Genomic DNA, 22,379 nt, shown 5'->3' with positions numbered 1-22,379 from the left:
AAGGATCATAAACAATTCAGATTTTCCCAGAATCACAGAAAGATGCAAGATGTGGAAAAAATATGCAGGAAAAGCAACAATACCCTAATATAGCACTTTGCAAACAGCAGAGGGAGCACTCAATATTCTTAGTTTGATCACTGCAGTGAACCTTTTATTAAAAGTACAGAATAAGAAGATTCTAATCCTCTAGGTTTTTCTCTTTAAAAATCAATTTTTCCAAGTATGTTTTGAGGTCTGTTAATCTTTTAATTTTTATTACCTACCTGAATAGCTTTGTAAACCTGAAATTTTCCTCAAGCATATGAATATTTTCCTCTTATTTTTCAATGGTTTTATTTTGGCTATAATTCTGCTGGCAATACTGAGCAGGAATATCACCAGGAATGGTAAGAGGAAAGTTCAATTACAATGTTTTAAATGCCTGCATTTCAACAGATTTTTCCCCCAAAACAAAAGTATTAAAATAGCTGGAAGAAAATGCGGCATCAAATGATTCAGGAAAAACAATTTTATGATAATCATCATCTTACCAATTATTATCTATTAAACTTACAATATATACTGCCCAATTTTTTATGCTGTGGCACATAAAAATATTGTATATGACAATATAAAATTAAGTCCCTTGGCTGAGTCGGACATTTCAACTACTGATGATTTAATACATACATCCATGTAAATTTAACTAATTTGGCTTTGCCTTCTTCTGGAATGCTTTTTCAATTTTCCAGCCTGTACCCCTGATATTCTCTGGAGAAGTCTACCTCCCCACCACCACCCGCCCACCTTCCATTTAATCATATCTGATTTTCTGAGACTGCCTGGAGAAGTCACTGCAGTTTTCGTGGCAAGGCTTCAGAGGTAGGAAAAAAAGTGAAGAGTTGTCCTATCCAAGTTCTAAATTGAATCAGCTTAGACAAGACCAACCAGGTGCTGCCATCTGCTGAGATTATGATGTTGGTAAAAAGCAAATAAATCAGTGCCAATAGAAGTGTAACATATAAAACGTCATGTCTAGGCAACTGAAATTGATAACATAAAAAATACAGTCACTGGTATTAAGACTGTCCCAGAAAATCAGGAAGCAAATGATACTAAAGGATAGAACCATCTGATATTCCTCATGAAGATCTTATTGCAAAAAATGTTGCAATAGAAGTATATAATCTATTTTAGAAATATTTCTGATATTATGACAATCAGCGGAAACCGCTGTTAAGAATAGCTTGATATCATTAATGGTCAAAGATTTGATAACCATACTTCAAATAAGATTTAACTATTTAATTTTTTACTGTTGCCTACTTCAACTGCGTCATTCTGTGGGGCGTACATTTCTTAAAACAATGAAACCTTTTAAAATAATGCAAACAATGCAAAAATAAGTAAATACAGCAGCCAAGGCAATTATCCAATTTAACAGTGAAGCCAAGAAATTGGGCCTTGAACACATTCAGCATCCTGACAATAATTTCTTAGAATACAATAGGCTCTAAACATTTAGAAGTTAAAATATAACAAAAATAATAAACCTGATAGAAAGAGAGAGAAACAAAGGAAGGACAGAAAGCAGAAGGTCCTGGAACTTTTGATGGGGGAAAAAAGTAACAATCCTTGTAGGATTATGCCTATAGTAGGTAAAATATCTTCTTGTCTAGGACTCAGGGTGATAATAAATTCATCAGTGATAATAAATTATCACTGATGAATACCTAAGTGGAGGAAAAAGAAAGCTGAGAGGCAAACAGTGCAGCAAAAATCATCTTAGAAAATGGAGGATTATTACTGGCTCCAGTTTAACACCGGACAAAGAAAGGACATGTTTGTTGAAACCTGATTCATCTGTGATTTTCACCAATTTCTCCCTCCTACTGAAGGCCTGGACACAGCGGTGGGCTACGAGCCGGAATGCTAAATTGCACTTGCCGCCGCGGCTCGTACGTTATTGCGGGACCAGCACAATTTTGCTGCTCCACCTGTGCAGATCGCAAAATTGCACCCGTGTTTCGGTGACGTTTTACCTGCTGCGCTGGTCCAGCAAGAACTTACGAGCCGTGGTGGCAAGTGCAATTTAGCATTCTGGCTCATAGTCAACCGCTGCCTGGACATCATATCTGCTGGCATAGTACAAACAAGATTCAGGATCTAAAGTCTGAACAATAGTTGACAAGGTTCACCAGCTGATACAATCTGAATAGGTGTTGAAACAAAATATGTGTTTTGGGTTCATTCTGGAGGATGCATTGGGGAAATCACAGCATGATGCTGCTGAAAGTGGCACAAGAGAGGAATTTAGCTTATCTACATAATATTTGTTCATCAGCTTCTCTCTAGATTATAAATTTGTGTGGAGGGCTTTGCAGTTAAATTGCAAGCCATGTCCTCAGAAGCAGTCATGCCCTTTGGATTTCAAAATAACCGGTAGCTTAAACATGAGAAATGATTCCAAAAGTAGACTAAGTAATGGAAGTGCTGAGGTCAAGCAATGAAGTAAGTGATATATACAAAAGTTATCAGAGGCATACAAAAAGTATTGACGAAGCACTCATTGAAGGACCGATTTTGTCTTATTTTGTAAGTTTTTGGCTACAGGAACAGGAATCAATCAGATAAAGAAGCAAGTAGGGGAAAGTATGCTAATTCACTAAATTGAAGAACTGTCTGTGTCACAATAATTAAATGTAAAAGATGCATATATATCACACAATTAAATAAAAACAAATACAAATATATATGAGCCGGGGTGGCGCAGCAGGTAGAGTGCTGTACTGCAGGCCACTGAAGCTGACTGTAGATCTGAAGGTCAGCGGTTCAAATCTCATCACGGGATCAAGGTTGACTCAGCCTTCCATCCTTCCGAAGTGGGTAAAATGAGGACCCGGATTGTGGGGGCAATAGCTGGCTCTGTTAAAAAGTGCTATTGCTAACATGTTGTAAGCCGCCCTGAGTCTAAGGAGAAGGGCGGCATAAAAATTGAATAAATAAATAAATTGAATAAATAAATAAAATGAGATAGATAAGATTAAAGAATGTACTAAATGTTGGATATTTTTTCAAAATGCTACTGATGTGATAATACCGTGTTTCCCCGATAGTAAGACCCCCCCGATTGTAAGACATATGGGGGGTTTCAGGGGGGTCGGCTAATATAAGCCATACCCCGAAAGTAAGACATATGTCTTACTTTCGGGGAAACACGGTACTACGTAAAAGCGAGGGAGCTGTGCGCGGTGGTGCGCTGCGCCCAGAGCTTGGGCCACCCGGCGGGCGAGGCGGCGGCCCTGGCTGAAGCGGCGCGGCTCTGGCTGCGGCACGAGCGGGAGCTCCGACTGCGCTTCCTGTGTAAGCCCAACGCCGACAAAGAGACGTCCAAAGGCGGACGCTTGAAGCTCAGCGACATCGGCGCCGAGGACAAGTCCAGCTTCAAGCCTCCTCGGCTGGCGGAGGAAGCGCGGTGGCGGCGGCGGCAGGCTCCGGAGGGAGCTCGGGCGGTGGCCGAAAGATGCAATTCCTCGCCCGCCGGGTGGCCCAAGCTCGCGCCACCGCCAGCTTGGGCCACCCGGCGGGCGAGGCGGTCCTGGCCGAAGCGGCGGAGCGGCCACCGCCCGAGCTCCCTCCGGAGCCTGCCGCCGCCGCCACACTTCCTCCGCCGGCCGAGGAGGCTTGAAGCTGGACTTGTCCTCGGCGGGCGAGGCGGCGGCCCTGGCCGAAACAGCGCGGCTCTGCCTGCGGCATGAGCGGGAGCTCCGACTGCGCTTCCTGCGCAAGCCCAACGCCGACAGAGACGTCCAAAGGCAGACGCTTGCAGCTCAGCGACATCGGCGCCGAGGACAAGTCCAGCTTCAAGCCTCCTCGGCCGGCGGAGGAAGCGCGGTGGCGGTGGCAGGCTCCGGAGGGAGCTCGGGCGGTGGCCGCTCCGCCGCTTCGGCCAGGACCGCCGCCTCGCCCACCGGGTGGCCCAAGCTCGCGCCAGCTTGGGCCACCCGGTGGGCAAGGCGGCGGTCCTGGCCGAAGCGGCGGAGCGGCCACCGCCCGAGCTCCCTCCGGAGCCTGCCGCCACCGCCACGCTTCCTCCGCCGGCCGAGGAGGCTTGAAGCTGGACTTGTCCTCGGCGCCGATGTCGCTGAGCTGCAAGCGTCCGCCTTTGGACGTCTCTGTCGGCGTTGGGCTTGCGCAGGAAGCGCAGTCGGAGCTCCCGCTCATGCCGCAGGCAGAGCCGCGCCGTTTCGGCCAGGGCCGCCGCCTCGCCCGCCGAGGACAAGTCCAGCTTCAAGCCTTACTCCAAACCCGGCGCGGATAAGGAGAACTCCTCGGCCGGCGGAGGAAGCGCGGCGGCGGCGGCAGGCTCCGGAGGGAGCTCAAGGCGAAGGGCGCTTCGGAGACGCCGGGTGGGCGGGCGAGGCAAGCGGCCGGAGCTGCGCCCTCCTTCGCCCGCCTCCTTTCCGGCAGCTCCGGATGGGGTGGGCAGGCGGGGATGCGGATGTGTGTCCGTGTGTGGGGGGGAGGGTGCTACTACTTTTTACGGGACACGGGTGTTGCGGGTTCGGGTAGGTGGGTTGGCCGGGTGTGTCTTATTTTTTCCAATATAAGACATACCCCGAAAGTAAGACATAGGGGGGCTTTTGGGGGTAAAAAGAAAGTAAGACACTGCCTTACTATCGGGGAAACACGGTATTAATAAGAGACTGGATGGAGCTCAGACAACTAATGCCTAAACTAGTGCTATGCTTTCCTTCCCTGGCAGCTGTGGGTAGATAGGTATGTGAGACCCAGTTTGGTGTAGTAATTAAGGGTTAACCAGATACCAGAAAACAATGAGTTCTAGTCCTACTTTAGGCATGAAGCCAACTTGGTACATTGGGCCAATCTCTTTCTCTCTCAGTCTAAGAAGGAGGCAATGGCAAACACTTCCAAAATCCTTATAAAGAAAACTTCAGGGTTTAGTCTAGGCAATTGTCAAGAAACAACATTTACTCCAAAGCAAACAAATAAACATAGATAAATAGATATGGCACATCTGATTTTAGTTGAATTAGGAGCAACAGATCTGCACGACTCAAATAAAATCTTTATTATAGTCTTTGGTCCAAAAAGCAGGTTTAGATACTGATATTAGAAAATATGCTGCTCAAATAAAGGGAACACTCTAATAACACATCCTAGATCCGAATGAATGAAATATTTTCATTGAATACTTTGTTCAGTACAAAGTTGAATGTGCACAACAGCATGTGAAATTGATTGTCAATCAGTGTTACTTCCTAAGTGGACAGTTTGATTTCACAGAAATTTGATTTACTTGGAGTTATATTGTGTTGTTTAAGTATTCCTTTTATTTCTTTGAGCAATGCATATATTAATTAATGAACATATTTCAGAAGAAGCCCAGTAAGCCAATGATGGGCAAATGCAAATCTGCTGAAATGCATTTCACTGCTAAACTAATTTAGGAAATGCAAAACAAGTGGTGGGACATAAATAGTTTGTCTTCTAAGTAATGGCAGTGACAAAGGGGCTGCCTTTGTCTTATTTCACCGTCTCATGATATAGGGCTAACCTGCCCTGAATATGACCTTTCAATATTCAAAGCAGATGAATATCAAGAAGTCCACAAAAGGAAAGAATGAAGAATTAGATTTGTAGATGTATTAATTGTATTCCTTCAATGAACAGTTCAAATACAATATCCACTATTTTAGAGGAAGGTTAAGCAGAACTCTATGGATTTACTTTTCAGTGAACATACAGTATCTAAATAGTAGTGAAACTTTAAAATTTAAAAACAAGCTTCTTTTCTGCTCAGTTTCCAATTTCACTTTTTGAACATGGCATTTAGGTTTCTCGCAGCATCTCAGCTATAGTGCTTTGGATGAAGCAAATTTATCTCAAATCCAGTTCAGACCTTTCTATGTGATAATCTATCATTCTGATTGACAATCTGTGTCAGAAATTAAACTTGGGAAGCTCTCCACACAGTTGACAGAAAACCCAATTTCCTTGATTTATTTGCAGTAGCAATATTTATCTCAATCCAAAGGCAATGGAACATGAAGGAAAAGGAATCTGCTTATTATGCCTAAACTAGGGCTAGAAATACTCTTGGGCAACATATTTAGCACAAAGAACAACAAAATGGTTTAGGGAGTATCTCAAAATTTCAAAAAGTTTTAAATAAGAATTATTATTTCTGAATAACAAGAATCAGTCTATTACTTGGCTATTTTAATTGGGCCCAAATACTAGAAAAATTTCCCAGATAATGCTTGACTGTTTTACCATCTGGTTTTTAGACATAGATTTAATACTGTAGTGACCTTTTTAATGAATGCAGTTTCTCCCTGTGGGTTCTAGAACTACTAAAATGAATGAGCTTATTATCCATTGTTATTTTTAAGAGTTACATGAAATGACTTGGTTTTACACTTTCATTGTCTCTTTTTTAACATGAAAATGATAGTTATGTTATTTTCCTGTTATTAGATAAGTACGGTAGTAAAGCAATAATAAACCTGACAAAAATTATTGCAATTTTGCTGTCATCTACAAGCTGGCTATATATTCTGTCCATACTTCATGTCATTTAAGTCTTGTACTGCTAGGATGGAAGTGCTATAAAGGTACCAACTTGCTTATTAATTCAGTTAAAATCAGTACCAGGGTTAATTTGCAGCCCTTTTGTAATCACAAAATTGAATAATACTATGAAACATGATCTTGGGCAGAAGACCCTACACTACTTCAATATATCTAATACATATATTCAATTACCTTTGGTTTTTTGTTCAGCAGCCTGAAAGACAAAAACAACAAAATAATCAATTAGTAGCCAGTTTTTTATTTAAGACAACTGGGGGGTGGGGCATATGTGGCCCTCATAATTAGTCATAGTTAACATGATCACCATGTTAATATTGTCAGGAGGGAGCATACTGCTTACTTTTGCCTTTTAGCCCCACTCCAGGAGCCATATAGTATTCTTCCTGTTAGTGGCTTTTGAACCCTTATAGAATATGTAGAAATGGGATTTCTCTGTTGGTTATGTAAATATGGAAGTGTTTTCAGAACCAATTTAGTATCATGAGGACAAACAAAATTTAATATTGTTGACTTGACTCTGTAGCTTAGTCATATACAAACTTGATTTTTTCAAAAACCCTTGAGTGTAAACTTCACAAACCCAAGAATTAAGCAATTAGAAAACATCAGGTTGCACACCTTTCCTGCACCACATATATTTTATTCATAACTTCATTTAAAAAGCATAAGCTCAAAACATTTTTGTTACAAATAATGAAAGCAACACAGTAAACACAATATAATTTATACTTGCTCTAGTTTATAGTGATCAAAGTACCTTTGCTTTGCCACCAGAAAATATTGAATATACACTATGTATGCTAAAGTGACATATTATAAAATACAACACTTTAATATATTTACACTGAACTCTTCAAATTAATTACACATTTATTTGAATAATTATACAAATTAAGTTATTAAAAATGTAGACTGACAAATATTTAATTAGTCTGGGGAATGAAATATGTACGTAAGTGGGTATACACATATGTATATGTGTATACCTACATACAAAGTATAGTTTACAACCATTCTAGGGCAACACAGAAAGGATATAAATACTTAAGTATCTCATGAATGTTTGCGTCAATAAATGATATTAAACATATTAATTTTAATGTTATAATGAACATGATTCAGATAGTTTTAAATAAACAAAGAACTTAAATGTATTTAGAGTTCTGGATTCTCTCTGCTGCTTTAACCCTGCTATTATGTTTCGACTCTGTGAGACTCGAAATCGAAGTTTGAGACCCTGCAAAAAATTTTCCCTGTATTTCTGAAACTTGAAATTTCAGGACTTTTCATCATTTCAGAGGTTCTCTCTATGAGAATTTTTTTTTGTGTGTGTGTGGGGGGGGGGGGCAGCTTAGTTTTTGCTGGGCAAAAAAGTCACACTTGTACTGTTTTCGAGTCTGTATGACTCGAACCGGAAATTCTTTATTTTATGTGTTTATATTTGGTCAATTTGAAAACTTCTTTCCATTGGAAACGAGGTTGAACATTTCTGCACACAATAAAATGAAAATTGAAATTAAAAAACAATGCTTATTGGTTTATTTTGCTCATAAAAGCCCCCCCCCTTTTGTGATATTTTTTTTTCAATTTAGAGATAGTTTAGCCTGCATAATGTGTACAATTTTACTAAATTTGGTGTGGGATTACTAGTTTGAACATTCCTGATCATAAGAAAAATGTACATGAACTGAAAAAAATTAGGCTTATTTGTTTTTTTTAATCAGAAATAACCCCTCCCCCCCGGCTGCTTGCAACCATTTTCACTTTAAAAAAAAGTTTAGGCTCCAAATCTGAAATAATTTTAATATCTTAGGCATTGATTTACTAAATTTAACATTGCTAATCATCATAAAAATATTTTTGGGAGAGTGGGGGCTAACTTTTTTCTGGACAAAAAAATTCATGTTGAGTCTGTTTCAGGTCGTATACGACCTGGACCAAAATATATATATTTGGTCTTTTTGAAAACTGTTTTCACTGGGAAACTAGTTTGAACATTTCTGAACATACTGATATGAAAATTGAACTGAAAAAAATTGATGCTTATATTTTAATTTTGATCAAAAAGGCCCCCGCCATTTTTTGAGCATTTTGTGTCAGTTTATATTTTTTTAGGCTACAAATCTCTAAAGAATTTCCCCCCAAAAGTTTTGATTCCTGATCATAAGAAAAATAAAAATGAACGGAAAAAATGATGCTTATTTATTTATTTTGCTCACAAAAGGGCCACCCCCCTCGGCCTTGCTGTGTGCCATTATTTTCACTTTTTATATAGATTTGGGTAGAAATATTTGGAATATCCTTTTGAAAAGCAAGCACATGGTAGCTAGACAACTAATTTTATGAAAGAAATCCATTTTACTAAAAAGTATGTAGTTTTGAAATTAACAGCATAATTTTTATATAAATTGAAATAAGTGAACACAGCAGGGGGGGGGCTTTTATGTGCAAAATAAACAAATAAGCATCAATGTTTTCAGTTCAATTTTCCTTTCATTATTTTCAGAAATGTTCAAACTGGTAATTCAATGCCAAAGTGATGTCACAGAAAATGGACAGGTGGAGGCACCACTCTGCATGGTCACCGCTGTCTGACTGAGCCAGTTCCCTTGGGTATTGGAAATCCCAGAGATATGGTCCACCGAAAGTGAGAGAAGGTGTCTCTCTGCCCACAGTCCCAGCTTCATTGCTGCTCACATCAGCGTCCTTGAACAAGTGCTGCCCTGCCAGTTCACATGGGCCTTGGTCGTAGAATTGTCTTTTAGGATGAGAACATGGCTGCCGGCTAAGAATCGTTGGAAATGTCTGTGGACCAAAAACACTGCTCAAAGTCCCAGCCAACTGATTAAACACCTGGACTCTGCTGACAACCACTGGCCCTGAGCCATCTGTCCTTGTGAGTGGGCCCCCCAACCACTCAGGCTTGTATCTGTAGTGACAATCACCCTATGTGGATCCTGGAAAAGGCAGCCCCAGCAGGCTACCGGTGAGCGCCACCAGGAGAGGAGCAGGGAACCTCTAGAGGGACAAGGACTCTGGACATCAAAGTGCTGTGCCCATTCTCAAGAAGGGCAAAAGGAACTATTGAAGATCCCTAGAGTGTCGGCATGCCAAAGGATTGATGACAATGCATGAAATCATCTTCCCCAAGAGAGTGGACAGGAAAGTTGGAGAGACCCTACACTCATGTTGGACCTGATGACAAGACTCTTGATGCTTTCTTGACTCTCCTGGGAGAGGGAAACCCTACACTCTAAGGAATCTATAACAGTCCCCAGATGAAGCAGGGCGACTCTTGTCCAAATTGATAGAAAACCCATGCTATCTCAGAGTGGAGATGGTTACTTGGATATGATGCACTGCAAGTGGCCCCAAGTCACCTGTGCCAAAGTATCATCCAGATAACACTGGGCACGCATGGCTAAGGACTTAAGGTGAGCTTCCACAGCTGTGAATACCTTCATGAAAACTGGGGGGTGGAGGAAAGGGTAAAGGGGGGCCCCAATACTGGAAATGCCTACCTGCATAGCAAAACTGGAGATATTGTCAATAAAGATGAATAATCAATATGTGCAGGTAGGGTTCAGTCAGGTCCAGGAAGGCGAGGAAACACACTGCAGGATAGACTACAATGAATGCATTTGCACCAACTATATTTAATATATCAGTTCAGATGCCTAAAAGATACAGAATTGCCCTCCATTCCCCGAGGATTTGGGGTCTACAAAAAGAATGGAATAAAACCCCTGCCCTATTTGATCCTGAGGTACCTGCTGGATGGCTCAAATGCCCAGCAGGTGTTGGACAGCCAGATCCATAAAGGCTTTCTTTGAGGGCACTTTGGAAATAGGACATCAGATGAAAAACCTTGTGGGAATGGAAAGGAATTCCAGAGGACCCACCTATCCTGGGTGGTTCATTCCCACACCGCAGAAGAGAGTCAGATGACCACCTTTGGGGGGGGGGTCACCAGGAACACTAATGAGGGTGATGGAAGGAGCAACCCCATCCTCCACCTCTGAAACATCACTTGAACTGCTTCCTCTTCCCGGATCTATCCTGAAACTGCATAGATCCATACCAACTTTATGACCAGGAAAAGCTGAAGCCCTGGTCAGGGACCTGAAAGGGCCACGGGGAATCAGGAGACTGGTGGAAATTGCCCTTCCTAGATAGAGACAGCAGCATTTTTCTCCTGTTCTGAGTTTTGATTCGAATCAAGTCCAGAGCTTCTCCAAAGAGATTTTGAGCTCAGAATGGAGCGGAAGCCAAACACCACTTGTAGTGGGTGTCCATTAGCCACTGGCGGAGCCAATGCATGCACCTCACTACCACCAAGGCTGCTATTGCCTTGGAGGCAAAATGTGACGCATGGAGGGTGGCATCCACCACAAACTGAATAGCCGCAAAAAGTTTATTAATGTTGTGTTGCACCTGCATGTTAGATGCCATGATTTCTATCTGAATAAGTCATAACCAAATCAAGGAAGAGTGTGCAAAAAAGGAGGCTAATGAAGATGCCTGAACCACCTAGGCAGCCACCTGATGAACCTTCATGAGGGCCTGTTCAGTTCTTTTGTTTTCAGCTGAAATAGATCCTCCGATTTGACCAGCATGGCAGTCAGTGCATGAAAGGCATGACCGGAGCGTCAACAGCAGGCACATTTAGAAGAGAGGCCAACTCCAGGGCCACATTTAAATGCTTGTGGTCAACTGAAGATGGCATGAGCCCCGATGCCGGAGCCGGCCACTGTTGTTGGATATTGTGCCAAAATAGCTGTGGAGCCGGCACAATGTCCACTTCTGGCGTGAAGTCTGCAAACAGTGGATTAAGTTGCTGAGATTCCAAATCAATGATGGAAGGAGACAACCCTGTCTAAACCAGCGGCCACATGGCCCTTGTAGAAAAAGGACTTTAAAAGACCTGGGGGAAAGTGGGCCAAAGCGGCAGTATATCTTTGTCCTCTTGACAGCTCATAATCCCCCCCCCCCGGTCTAAGCCCATCAAAGGTTCTCTGCTGTCAACATCTGACCCATCTGGGTAGCAGTCTGGACTGTGTTGTTGAGTATTGACACCAGGTCTGAGGAGGGACCTCTGGGAACTCATTAGTGCAGAACTGCCCAAGAATTGCACTGTAGCCACCATCAACATTTGCAGGTCTGCAGGGTCCAGAGGACTTGGGGCCACTGCAGATGGGGACCCAGATGTAGAAGACAGGACTGGAACCCCCAAACCCAAAAAAGTTTCAGGGATCAGAGGCAGAGTAGGTCTTGAAAAGCCACCTGACCCTCAAATGTCTGTATGGCCCCTAGAGACAACTGCTCCCTCGGCAGTCGTGAGGCCATGAACTCAATCTCCTGGGTCCTAGAAGAGGAGCTTTGATCATGGAGGAGAGAGGAGTCACGGTTCTCCGCCTGGCTACAAAGCCTCTACTTGTTCCACTCTCTTCATGGCCCTATAGCCACAGGAACCATGGAAGGAGTCATCTACAACCTAGATAGAGGGTCCAGGTTGTTCCTTTTCTGGAGCTTGGCAATTTGTTTTATGCAGCTGTTTGCCCTGCGGCTTGTCTGACTGAATCGCCGACCACCATTTTGAAAGCCTGACCAACAGCTGAACAAAATGGCCACTGCAACTGTCAGTTGAAAAAGGTGGACTGGAGGGGAGCCAGGAAGCCGCTGGTGCTGACTAGAGCAAGCCCTGTGTGGTCCAGGCACCTATGAAGAACTGATGTTGAGGGCTCTGGCTAGCTTGCCGAGCTAATAGAGCTCAGAGACAAAAGTTCCAGTCAAGAATCAATTGAGGAGGCTGTGCAAGCATGTGATCTAGTGACTGATCAGTCCTTTTCCTCAAGCTGGCAAAGAGAAGGTGGGAAGTGGCAGTGGCAGTGGCAAAAGCAAGAGGAAGTTCCAAGAAGAACATAGAAACATAGCAACATAGAAGTCTGACGGCAGAAAAAGACCTCGTAGTCCATCTAGTCTGCCCTTATACTATTTTCTGTATTTTATCTTAGGAAGGATATATGGTATGTTTATCCCAGGCATGTTTAAATTCAGTTACTGTGGATTTATCTACCACGTTTGCTGGAAGTTTGTTCCAAGGATCTACTACTCTTTCAGTAAAATAATATTTTCTCATGTTGCTTTTGATCTTTCCCCCAACTAACTTCAGATTGTGTCCCCTTGTTCTTGTGTTCACTTTCCTATTAAAAACACTTCCCTCCTGGACCTTATTTAACCCTTTAATATATTTAAATGTTTCAATCATGTCCCCCCTTTTCCTTCTGTCCTCCAGACTATACAGATAGAGTTCATTAAGTCTTTCCTGATACGTTTTATGCTTAAGACCTTCCACCATTCTTGTAGCCCGTCTTTGGACCCGTTCAATTTTGTCAATATCTTTTTGTAGGTGAGGTCTCCAGAACTGAACACAGTATTCCAAATGTGGTGTCACCAGCATTCTATATAGCGGGATCATAATCTCCCTCTCCCTGCTTGTTATACCTCTAGCTATGCAGCCAAGCATCCTACTTGCTTTCCCTACCGCCTGACTGCACTGTTCACCCCTTTTGAGACTGTCAGAAATCACTACCCCTAAATCCTTTTCTTCTGAAGTATTTGCTAACACAGAACTGCCAATACAATACTCAGATTGAGGATTCCTTTTCCCCAAGTGCATTATTTTACATTTGGAAACATTAAACTGCAGTTTCCATTGCTTTGACCATTTATCTAGTAAAGCTAAATCATTTACCATATTACAGACGCCTCCAGGAATATCAACCCTATTGCACACTTTAGAGTCATCGGCAAATAGGCAAACCTTCCCTACCAAACCTTCCCCTATGTCACTCACAAACATATTAAAAAGAATAGGACCCAGAACAGACCCTTGTGGCACACCGCTTGTAACCTGACTCTGCTCAGAATACTTGCCGTTAACAATAACTCTCTGATGTCTACGCTTTAGCCAGCTGCAAATCCATTGAACTATCCAGGGATTAAGTCCAATCTTCACTAATTTATCTATCAGCTCTTTATGTGGAACAATATCAAAGGCTTTGCTGAAGTCCAGGTAGGCAATATCCACGGCACCACCTTTATCCAACACCTTTGTGACATAGTCAAAGAAATCAATGAGATTAGTCTGACATGATTTGCCTTCAGTAAAGCCATGCTGATTTGGGTCCAATAAGTTATTGTTTTTTAGGTGCTGATTTATCCTCTTTTTGAGTAGAGTCTCCATCATTTTAACTACAACTGATGTCAAGCTAACTGGCCTGTAGTTACCAGCTTCTTCTCTACTGCCCTTCTTGTGGATAGGCACAACACTGGCCATTCTCCAATCCTCAGGAACTTCTCCTGTTAACAAGGATTGGTTAAACAAATCAGTCAGGGGGGTAGCAATGACAGATCTGAGTTCTTTAAGAACTCTGGGGTGGATGCCATCTGGACCCATTGCCTTATTTATCTTTAATCGTTCAAGTTCTTCTAAGACATCGGCTTCTAAGATCACTGGAGCTGAATCCATACAGCTGGAAGCAATGCTATATCCCTCTATAGTATTATTTTGTAAGGTGTCTTTTGAGAAAACTGAACAGAAGTAGCTATTGAAATGGTCAGCGATCTCCTTATTCCCATTAATGCATGTATTATTCCCGGTACTGAGCTTCGTGATGCCGCAGTTTTTCTTCTTCTTATCACTAATATATCTGAAGAAGGTTTTATCCCCCTTCTTTACAGATTTGGCAATTTCTTCCTCTTTTGAGGCTTTAGCAGCATATATTATCTGTTTCGCCTCCTTCTGTCTCATTTTATACACCTCTCTATCAGCTATACTTCCAGACTCTTTATACCTCCTGTAGGCAGCCTTTTTTTCATTGACTATAGCCCTTACATCATTGCTAAACCTTAGCGGTTTCTTCTTCCTTTTACCTTTAGTTATTTGTCTTACATACAGTCCAGTGGCTTTTAAGATGGCCTTTTTTAATACAGTCCAATAATAGGGGTTAGGGTGACTGGGCACGGCACTCTAATGGCAGACCCGATAATAAAAGTCACTAATTCCTGCCACCCAGTATAACTATGGCTGGGAGCTGTTACTGCTAAGTCCATGCCACCCCTTAATGTCCGAGCTGCCTCAGCTTTGGTGAGCACACCACTCCAATGACAGACCAGGGCAAGCCCTGCACGGTCAATGTCAAAAGGCTGAAACACTGCTGCTGTGGCAGGAGCCAAAGCTCAACTGGCAAAATGCCCAAGTGCCTCAAATGTTGCTGAGGCTTTGGGCGAAGACTCACAATATGAAGAAACAGTCCAAATCAGATACAGAAGAGAGAGGAAAATACGCATTCAGGACGGGAGACCCAAATAGCCACGACTGTCTAGTTTGAGGACTGAATCAAAGCTGGGTCCTAGGGGGGCAGATCCTGCAAAAAGTAACAAACTTAGGCTTCATTCTGAGTGGACGAGGACAACTCCATCCTGAATGCTGACTCCACCCAAGATGGAGAAACTGATGGACTCATTCCATACTGACAATTCAGTATTTTACTCTGATCCCAACATAGACACACAGACTTCAAGCTTGCAAGAATGTCAATGTCAATTCAATTTAATCCTAAATGCCAAGTAAAGGAAGGAGTGCAGGGACGTTTGGTAAAGTACGTTATGAATAATAGTCTACTTTGCAATTAAGATATACAGTAATATCTCATGATACGAACTTAATTGGTGCAAGGAGGAGGTTCGTAAGACGAAAGGTTCGTAAGACGACACATTGTTTCCCATAGGAAACAATGTAAAGTCAATTAATCCGTGCAACCAAAAAAAACCCCGCAAAAAAACGGCTTTCGGCTACTGCTGGGAAGCCGCGCGGCTGTTTTAAAAGGTGACAGCTGGGCTGGGGGGCTTCCCAGCAACCTCCCGAACCGAACCCGGGGTTCAGAAAAATTTTGCCTCTTCTTACGAACTTTGTTCGAGTTACGAACCGGCGTTCGGGAGGCTTCTGGGAAGCCCCGCCGCCCGGCTGTCACCTTTTAAAACAGCCGCGCGGCTTCCCAACAGTCTCCGAACGCCGGTTCGTAACTCGAAAAAAGTTCGTAAGAAGAGGCAAAATTTTTCTGAACCCCGGGTTCGTATCACGAGTTGTTCGTAAGACGAGGGGTTCGTATCTTGAGGTACCACTGTACTCAATAATAGGTTATCAGTTTTAAGTAGCTGATTCATTCAACTAGCTTTAATCAGCCAAACTTGAATGTGAATAAAGTTCAAGTTTTTCTAATATTTAAACATTTTTGAGTCCAGTTAAATATCAAAATAATGTTCATGACAGTTTAATTTTCAGACTTGAACCCTGTACAACAAAGCCTAATCTCTGACCTGATCTGATAGTTTTACCATTAATGCTACATCTTGTTTTCTTAAATTCTGAACCAGACAGGGACCACGCTATTGTATATATACATACACACAACAGACTATTTGGGCAGGGAGTCTCTTCTCACAGTCACTCATACCCTCATCACCTCGAAGTTCGATTACTGCAATGCTCTCTACATGAAGAATGTTTGAAGAACATTCGGAGACTGAAGGTAGTGCAAAATGCAGCCACACGAATTGTCATGGGCCTTCCAAGTTATGCCCACGTCCCACCATCACTCCGTGAGCTACATTGGCTACCAATTGGTCTCTGGACGCAATTTAAAGTGTTGGTTATGAGCTATAATGCCCTACATGGCTTAGGACCAGATTACTTACAGGACCGTCTTCTGCCCCATGTATCCCAGCAGCTGGTCAGGTCACACAGAGTTGGCCTTCTCAAGGTCCCATCAGCTAGGCAATGCCATCTGGTGGGGCCTAGCAGAAGAGCCTTCTTTTTGGCAGCTCCGGCCCCTTAGAAACCACTCCCTCCAGAAATTCATACAGCCCCCACCCTCTTGGCCTTCTCCAAGGCTTTAAAAACTCACCTTTGTGGGCAGGCCTGGGGCCATTGAGTGCTAATTCTGGCTGACCATATGAATGTATAATTTATGATGGGATGAATGTGGATAACTGTTTTTAAGGACTGGGGTTTAGACTACATTTTAAATTTAGATTTCTTATATGTTCTGTTGTTGAATTTATCTTTGTAGTGAGCCACCCCGAGTCTACGGAGAAATGCAGAATAGAACTCTAAATAATAAATAAATAATAAATAAATTTATAGAAAATTATGGTTTCCAGACCTCAAATTAGAGTACAGTAGCACCTTTAACTAAATACTATAAAAATCAAAATTATAAAAGCTAAATTTACAAGTTAAGAGAGCAATATCACCTGTGGTCATTGTAATATATTTGTTCTGAAAAAAAGTATTACCTGAAAATAATATTTGTTAATAAATAAAATCTACTGGTTACAGAATGTTATGGAATATTAGAAGCCACATAACCTCTAAGTGTTCAAAGACTTTTGTTATGATTCTGAAATATGTAACTCACCCGGGAATTACTTCAGATGGTAATGTTTACCTACTGTTCATAGACTACTTAATCTTTGCTTTAATAAAAACATTTGATCAGGCCAGGAGGAAATCTGCTTGTAGTAGAATATAATAGTCTGAAGCAATTAAAATAAGAACAAACTTATGCATAAAGTTTGGTACTTTTTACAAATGATGAAACCTAATTAGACTATATTTCTCAACAAAATATTTTTTTTCCAACTCACACTAATGAAATTGGCTAAGTGTTAAATTATATAACTGAGATCTTAACAAACCTTTTTCTGAGCACCTTCCTTCTTTTTCTTTTCTTCCTGCTTTTTCTTTTTCTTTTCTTCCATCAAATGTTCCTCTTCTTGTGTTTGTTCTTTTTCCCTATTTATAAAAAAGAATAGAAGCTCTTTAGACAATTAGATAAATCAGGGAAGCCTGATTTACAGTAGACACTAAAATTATCTGCCATCATATATTTAAATTACTTCCATCACAGAATTTAAATCAACATCAATTTAAATTAACAATCATATATGAAATACTTCTTACATATTACACTGCTGCCATTTATTTTACTTGTAGTTACTAACTGAACACTAATGAAACATTATAAAACCAGGTTTAATTACACCAGTGTATTTAAAAAACAAAGATATAAACCAGAATTGCTTCTGTGGCTCTCAAAATTAATGTAGCTCTAAATGTACCTCTGTTTCTCTAAAACAATTAGAAGAAATCAAAAGAGTTATGAGTATTTCATTGATTCTAAGGACTGCAAAAAGACTACTGTATATCTAACACCGCTTTGAAACATTATATTTATATTTAATTTTTAATGAAAAATCTCTGGGCAGGAAGAGATTAATGGAACAATGATTAATATATAAAACAAAAGATGTTAGGACCTTTTTGATAATCTTTTGGGAGGTTGAATCAAATATTCTTTGCCTGTAAACATTATTTACTTTTCCCCATTTACAGTATTTAAATTTATTTTTTTTAAGTGTAATTTTTACAAGCAAATGCATACCAATTATATGTTCTGTTATTTTATTATTTATTTATTTAGTATATGGCTGTAGTTTTTTTATACTTTGTCTACAAAACAGAAAAAAACAGATTAACAAACTTTTCTTCCTATTTACTAACTTCCTTTGCATAAAGCATCTCCTTAAATACTCACTTAAAAATAAATAAGTTTGATCATGAAATTATCAAATCATCAAATTATATTTTAAAAAATGTAAAAAAAGGGAAAATTATGCCAAAATCCCTAATCTGCATCCAATAGTGTAATTTAATTTGGACAGAATTAGAGGTTATGTGTTCCAGTTTGCTGTTTGGGTCTGATTCTGTTGCTTCATATACTGTAAAAGCCTAAGTTAAAAAAAATATGGAACAAAACAATTATAAATTGAGATGAGGTGGAAGTCAGAAATCTTGGCAAAAATCATAGCTGATTCCAGTGTGCCGGAAATGTAAATCTTGCAGGAAGTGTAAATAAAATAAAAAACAGAATGTCTATTGTAATTAGAAAAGGCTAATTTCAAAAGTACCCAAAAGAGTGGCAGTAGGAAGGATGTAGATTGGAAAATCAATTTAAGAACCAGCAACAATTCATGCTTTATTATAAACTCTATCCAAGACAGCACTATCATTCCTTTTATAGATCATCATCTGCCAGAGGATTGGATACTTTGTTCCCCTCCTGCCAGGCACTTCCCAACTTACTTATAACTTCTTTGTAAATTATCTTTAAGCAAAGTCCATTGCACAGTCAATTTGCATAATGAGCAAACAGTCTCTTATTTTAATAATATTTTAACCCTGCATTATAATATACATATGTGTTTGAAAATAGGCAAGCATTATATTACCAAAAAAAACCCAAACTATAAACTAACATTGGCAGAAAGATATTTCCTAGCAGCAATAATCCCCGGTCTGTATTGTACTACACCAAAACAGATTTCATGGAAACCTTAGGTATCTTATAGGACAGTGATGGTGAACCTTTTTTTCCTTGGGTGCCAAAAGCGTGCATGAGTGCACGATAGCACACATACACATGCCTACACCCATAATTCAATGCCCTCCACATGCCACGCCCCCTGCGCATACACGCACAACCCCCTGCTCTACCCCACCCAATGCACATGTGCATGACCTCCCTGCTCTCCCATTTTCTGACTTCATGTGAGTCCGGTAGGCCTGTTTTTCACCTTCCCCAGGTTCCAGAGGCTTCCTTGGAGCCTGGGGAAGGTGAAAATGGCCTCCCTTGTCAGTTGGAGGCCCTCTGGGGGCCAGAAACAGCCCATTTCCCAACTTCTGGTGGGCCCATTTTTGGCCCTCCTCAGGCACTAGAGCAGTGATGGCGAACCTTTTTTCCTCAGGTGCCGAAAAAGCGTGGGCGTGCGCATGTGCGAGTGCCCACATCCATAATTCAATGCCTTGGGAGGGAGAAAACAGCTTCCCACACCCTTCTGGAGGCCCTCTGGAGGCCAGAAACGGCCTGTTTCCCAACTTCTGGTGAGCCCAGTAGGCTTGCTTTCACCCTCCCCAGGTTCCAAAAGCTTCCCTGGAGCCGGGGAAGGTAAAAACGCCCTCCCCCATCCCCCTAGAGGCTCTCTGGAAGTTAAAAATGCCGTCCCAGAGCATCTGTGTGAGCCAAAAGTCTGCTGATTAGCACACACATGCATGTTGGAGCTGAGCTAGGGCAACAGCTTGCGTGCCAACAAATATGGTTATGTGTGCCACCAGTGGCACCCATGCCATAGGTTTACCATCACTGCTCTAGAGGCTTCCCTGGTACCTCGGGAGAATGAATAGCCCTCCCAGAATCTGTGTAAGCCAAAAACCAGCACATGCATGCTGGAGCTGAGCTAGGGCAATGGCTCGCATGCCAGCAGATATGATTCCGCATGCCACCTGAGACACGCATGGCATAGGGTCACCGTCACGGTTATAGGAAATAAATTAATTTGTTTTTTTCAGTTTGGATTCAAAAGGGATACATACTGATAAATTAATTAATAACTTATATTGAAGTTAATTTAAATAACACAATTTTGACTTAATAATTATTACGTATTTGGATTAAGCTAAATCTTAAAATTAGAATTTCTTCAAAGCAGAATTATAAAAAAAATTCTTCACAGCATATTACTATGTTGCTTTTCAATAGGAACTGTCCCAGCTCATTTCTCAACTTTTTCCTGGCTGATAACAACAAAACTCTTTGTCTCGTGGGCATTGTGCTAGAGTTTGTACATTGGCAAAATTGGGAAAATAGGCAGTCTATCATTCTCCTGCCAATTTCACTCAGTGTCAAATATCCAGGGCAAAAAATCCTGACCTGTTGTGATAGCAGATGAAACTTTTGACCCTGTACCACAGCTCTGAGCAACCAAAATCAATAAACTGTGAATTATGCTGTTATACTGACAGCAGCCATGAACTTAACTATAAACAGGGATTTTTTTAAAAATGTTCAAAAATCCATTATCTTTTTATTCAATTACAGCTTGATTTTTCAAAGGGGAACACAAACAAAATACAAGGAAACATATAATTCAAAACATGTTTTTTGTTAAAGATTGCATAACTAAGAATTTTAGATGTACTTAGTTTTACTTATGAGAAGATGTATAATATGCAGTTTTTTAAAGTATTATTACACTTGAACTGAGAGAGTTTGGAAGTAAATGATTAACACCCTTTAACTTCAAATGGCAGTTTATCAATTCATATATACCAGTGATGGCTAACCTTTTTGTTGTTGTGTTCCAAAGTGCACATGTGCGTACGACATTGCTTGTGCGTGCCGGCACCCATAATGCAATGTAGAGGCAGGCCTGCGCTTGCGTGCATGTCCCTACTCCCCCACGCATACACATGTGACCCACACACACACACCCCCTGTGCATGCACACAGGACCACCCACACCCAGTTTTGGACCTAGTAGGCCTGCCTACAGTCTCCTGGGACCAAAAAGGTCATCGAGAGGCCCAGCACGCTTTACCATGCTCCTTCCCTGCAACTGGCAGATGACCTCAACAAAATTTTGCAAGTCTGAAAGCACAATTCTGCTGCTGTCTTTTCTGAATCTTTTCTGAACCTCTTGTCCTGCCCACTATCCAAGGCTACACTGCCTCATATCTAATCATTGTCTAGGCCCATTTTTCCATGGTCCATTATTCTCTCCTTCAGGTTTTTTCGTTCCTCCCGAGTTTTCAGGAGAAACTGGGCTATGAGACTGAAAGGTCACTGTCATTTCCCTCTTTTGCTACTAACTCCTCAAGATCACACAAGGCTATCTATAAATCAGCTGAGCCTATAAAGGTGACAGTCATCCCTCCATTGGAAATCTGTTGGTCTTCCCACCTCATGACCTGCCTGATTGATGTGGAAGGAACTGGTTCATTTTCCATATCCTCTACTTGGTTTCTTATTATCGCCAAAGTAACCCTACCTTACTGAATTCCCTGTTCATCTTTGTCAGCACTTAAGTCCTGCAAGGCTAGTAGTTGACAGAAACAGGATTTGTTAGGGTATTGTTCATTAAAGATGTGCACTAACTGCTAAGCATGGACATCCACTGCTGCCTCCCATGACTTCTCCAACTCTGGGAAGTCCTTCCACTGTATCAAGTATTCAGGCTGCCTCCCTATGTGTCTGGAGTCTAGTATTTCCACCTTGTATGCTTCCTCCTTGTTTACCAGAATGCCAGGGACTGACAGACAAAAGTGTGTTTTGCATTCTCGTAAGATAATTCAGCAAGAGATACAAGATCAGTCCAGTTGTCTTGCTGGTATGAAGCATTTAAATATTGCTGCAATAATTGATTAAATTTCTCAAATTCACCATTGGACTCCCAAAGTTGCAAGGAAAACAAATAAATTTTAATATATAATAAGCACAAGATAGTCATCCAAAATTTGGAAGTAAATGCCTTCCTTGGTCTGAAATGGTATCCAATTCTCTAATCCTCAGACTTCTACCAGTCCGTGGCCTGTTAGGAACTGGGCTACACAGCTGGAAGTGACTGGTGGGCGAATGAGCAAAACCGAAACCATCACCACTACCCACCCCACCTGTCTGCAGAAAAAATGTCTTCCATGAAAGTAGTCCCTAGTGCCAAAAAGGTTGGAAACTACTGCTCTATATCTAAAAATATACCTGTTTCCTAGGTCATTAGGGAACCCTTACAAGAAATAAAATGAGCCAACTTGGTAAATAAATCTATCATTACCGATATGTTAGTATATCCCTTGAGGGAAGATCAGTGATCAAATCTAGAAA

General features: G+C 41.3%; 1 protein-coding gene across 11 annotated transcripts in view; it reads right to left on the bottom strand.

Annotated features, from left to right (window-relative positions):
* TNRC6C (trinucleotide repeat containing adaptor 6C) overlaps nt 1-22,379 on the bottom strand; it is a 177,013-nt gene that overhangs the window by 122,290 nt on the left and 32,344 nt on the right. For all 11 annotated transcript variants that reach the window (XM_070739827.1, XM_070739832.1, XM_070739828.1 and 8 more), the window contains exons 2-3: nt 17,362-17,458; nt 6,772-6,793 (exon numbers count right to left, since the gene is read on the bottom strand). In XM_070739827.1, the coding sequence (XP_070595928.1) occupies nt 6,772-6,793; nt 17,362-17,424 (85 nt within the window). In that variant the 5' untranslated portion in view covers nt 17,425-17,458. The remainder of the gene's footprint in view (nt 1-6,771; nt 6,794-17,361; nt 17,459-22,379) is intronic.

This window comes from Erythrolamprus reginae, chromosome 2, assembly GCF_031021105.1.
Source record: "Erythrolamprus reginae isolate rEryReg1 chromosome 2, rEryReg1.hap1, whole genome shotgun sequence".
NCBI classification, from domain to species: domain Eukaryota; kingdom Metazoa; phylum Chordata; class Lepidosauria; order Squamata; family Dipsadidae; genus Erythrolamprus; species Erythrolamprus reginae.
This window is presented reverse-complemented; position numbering and strand designations above follow the sequence as displayed.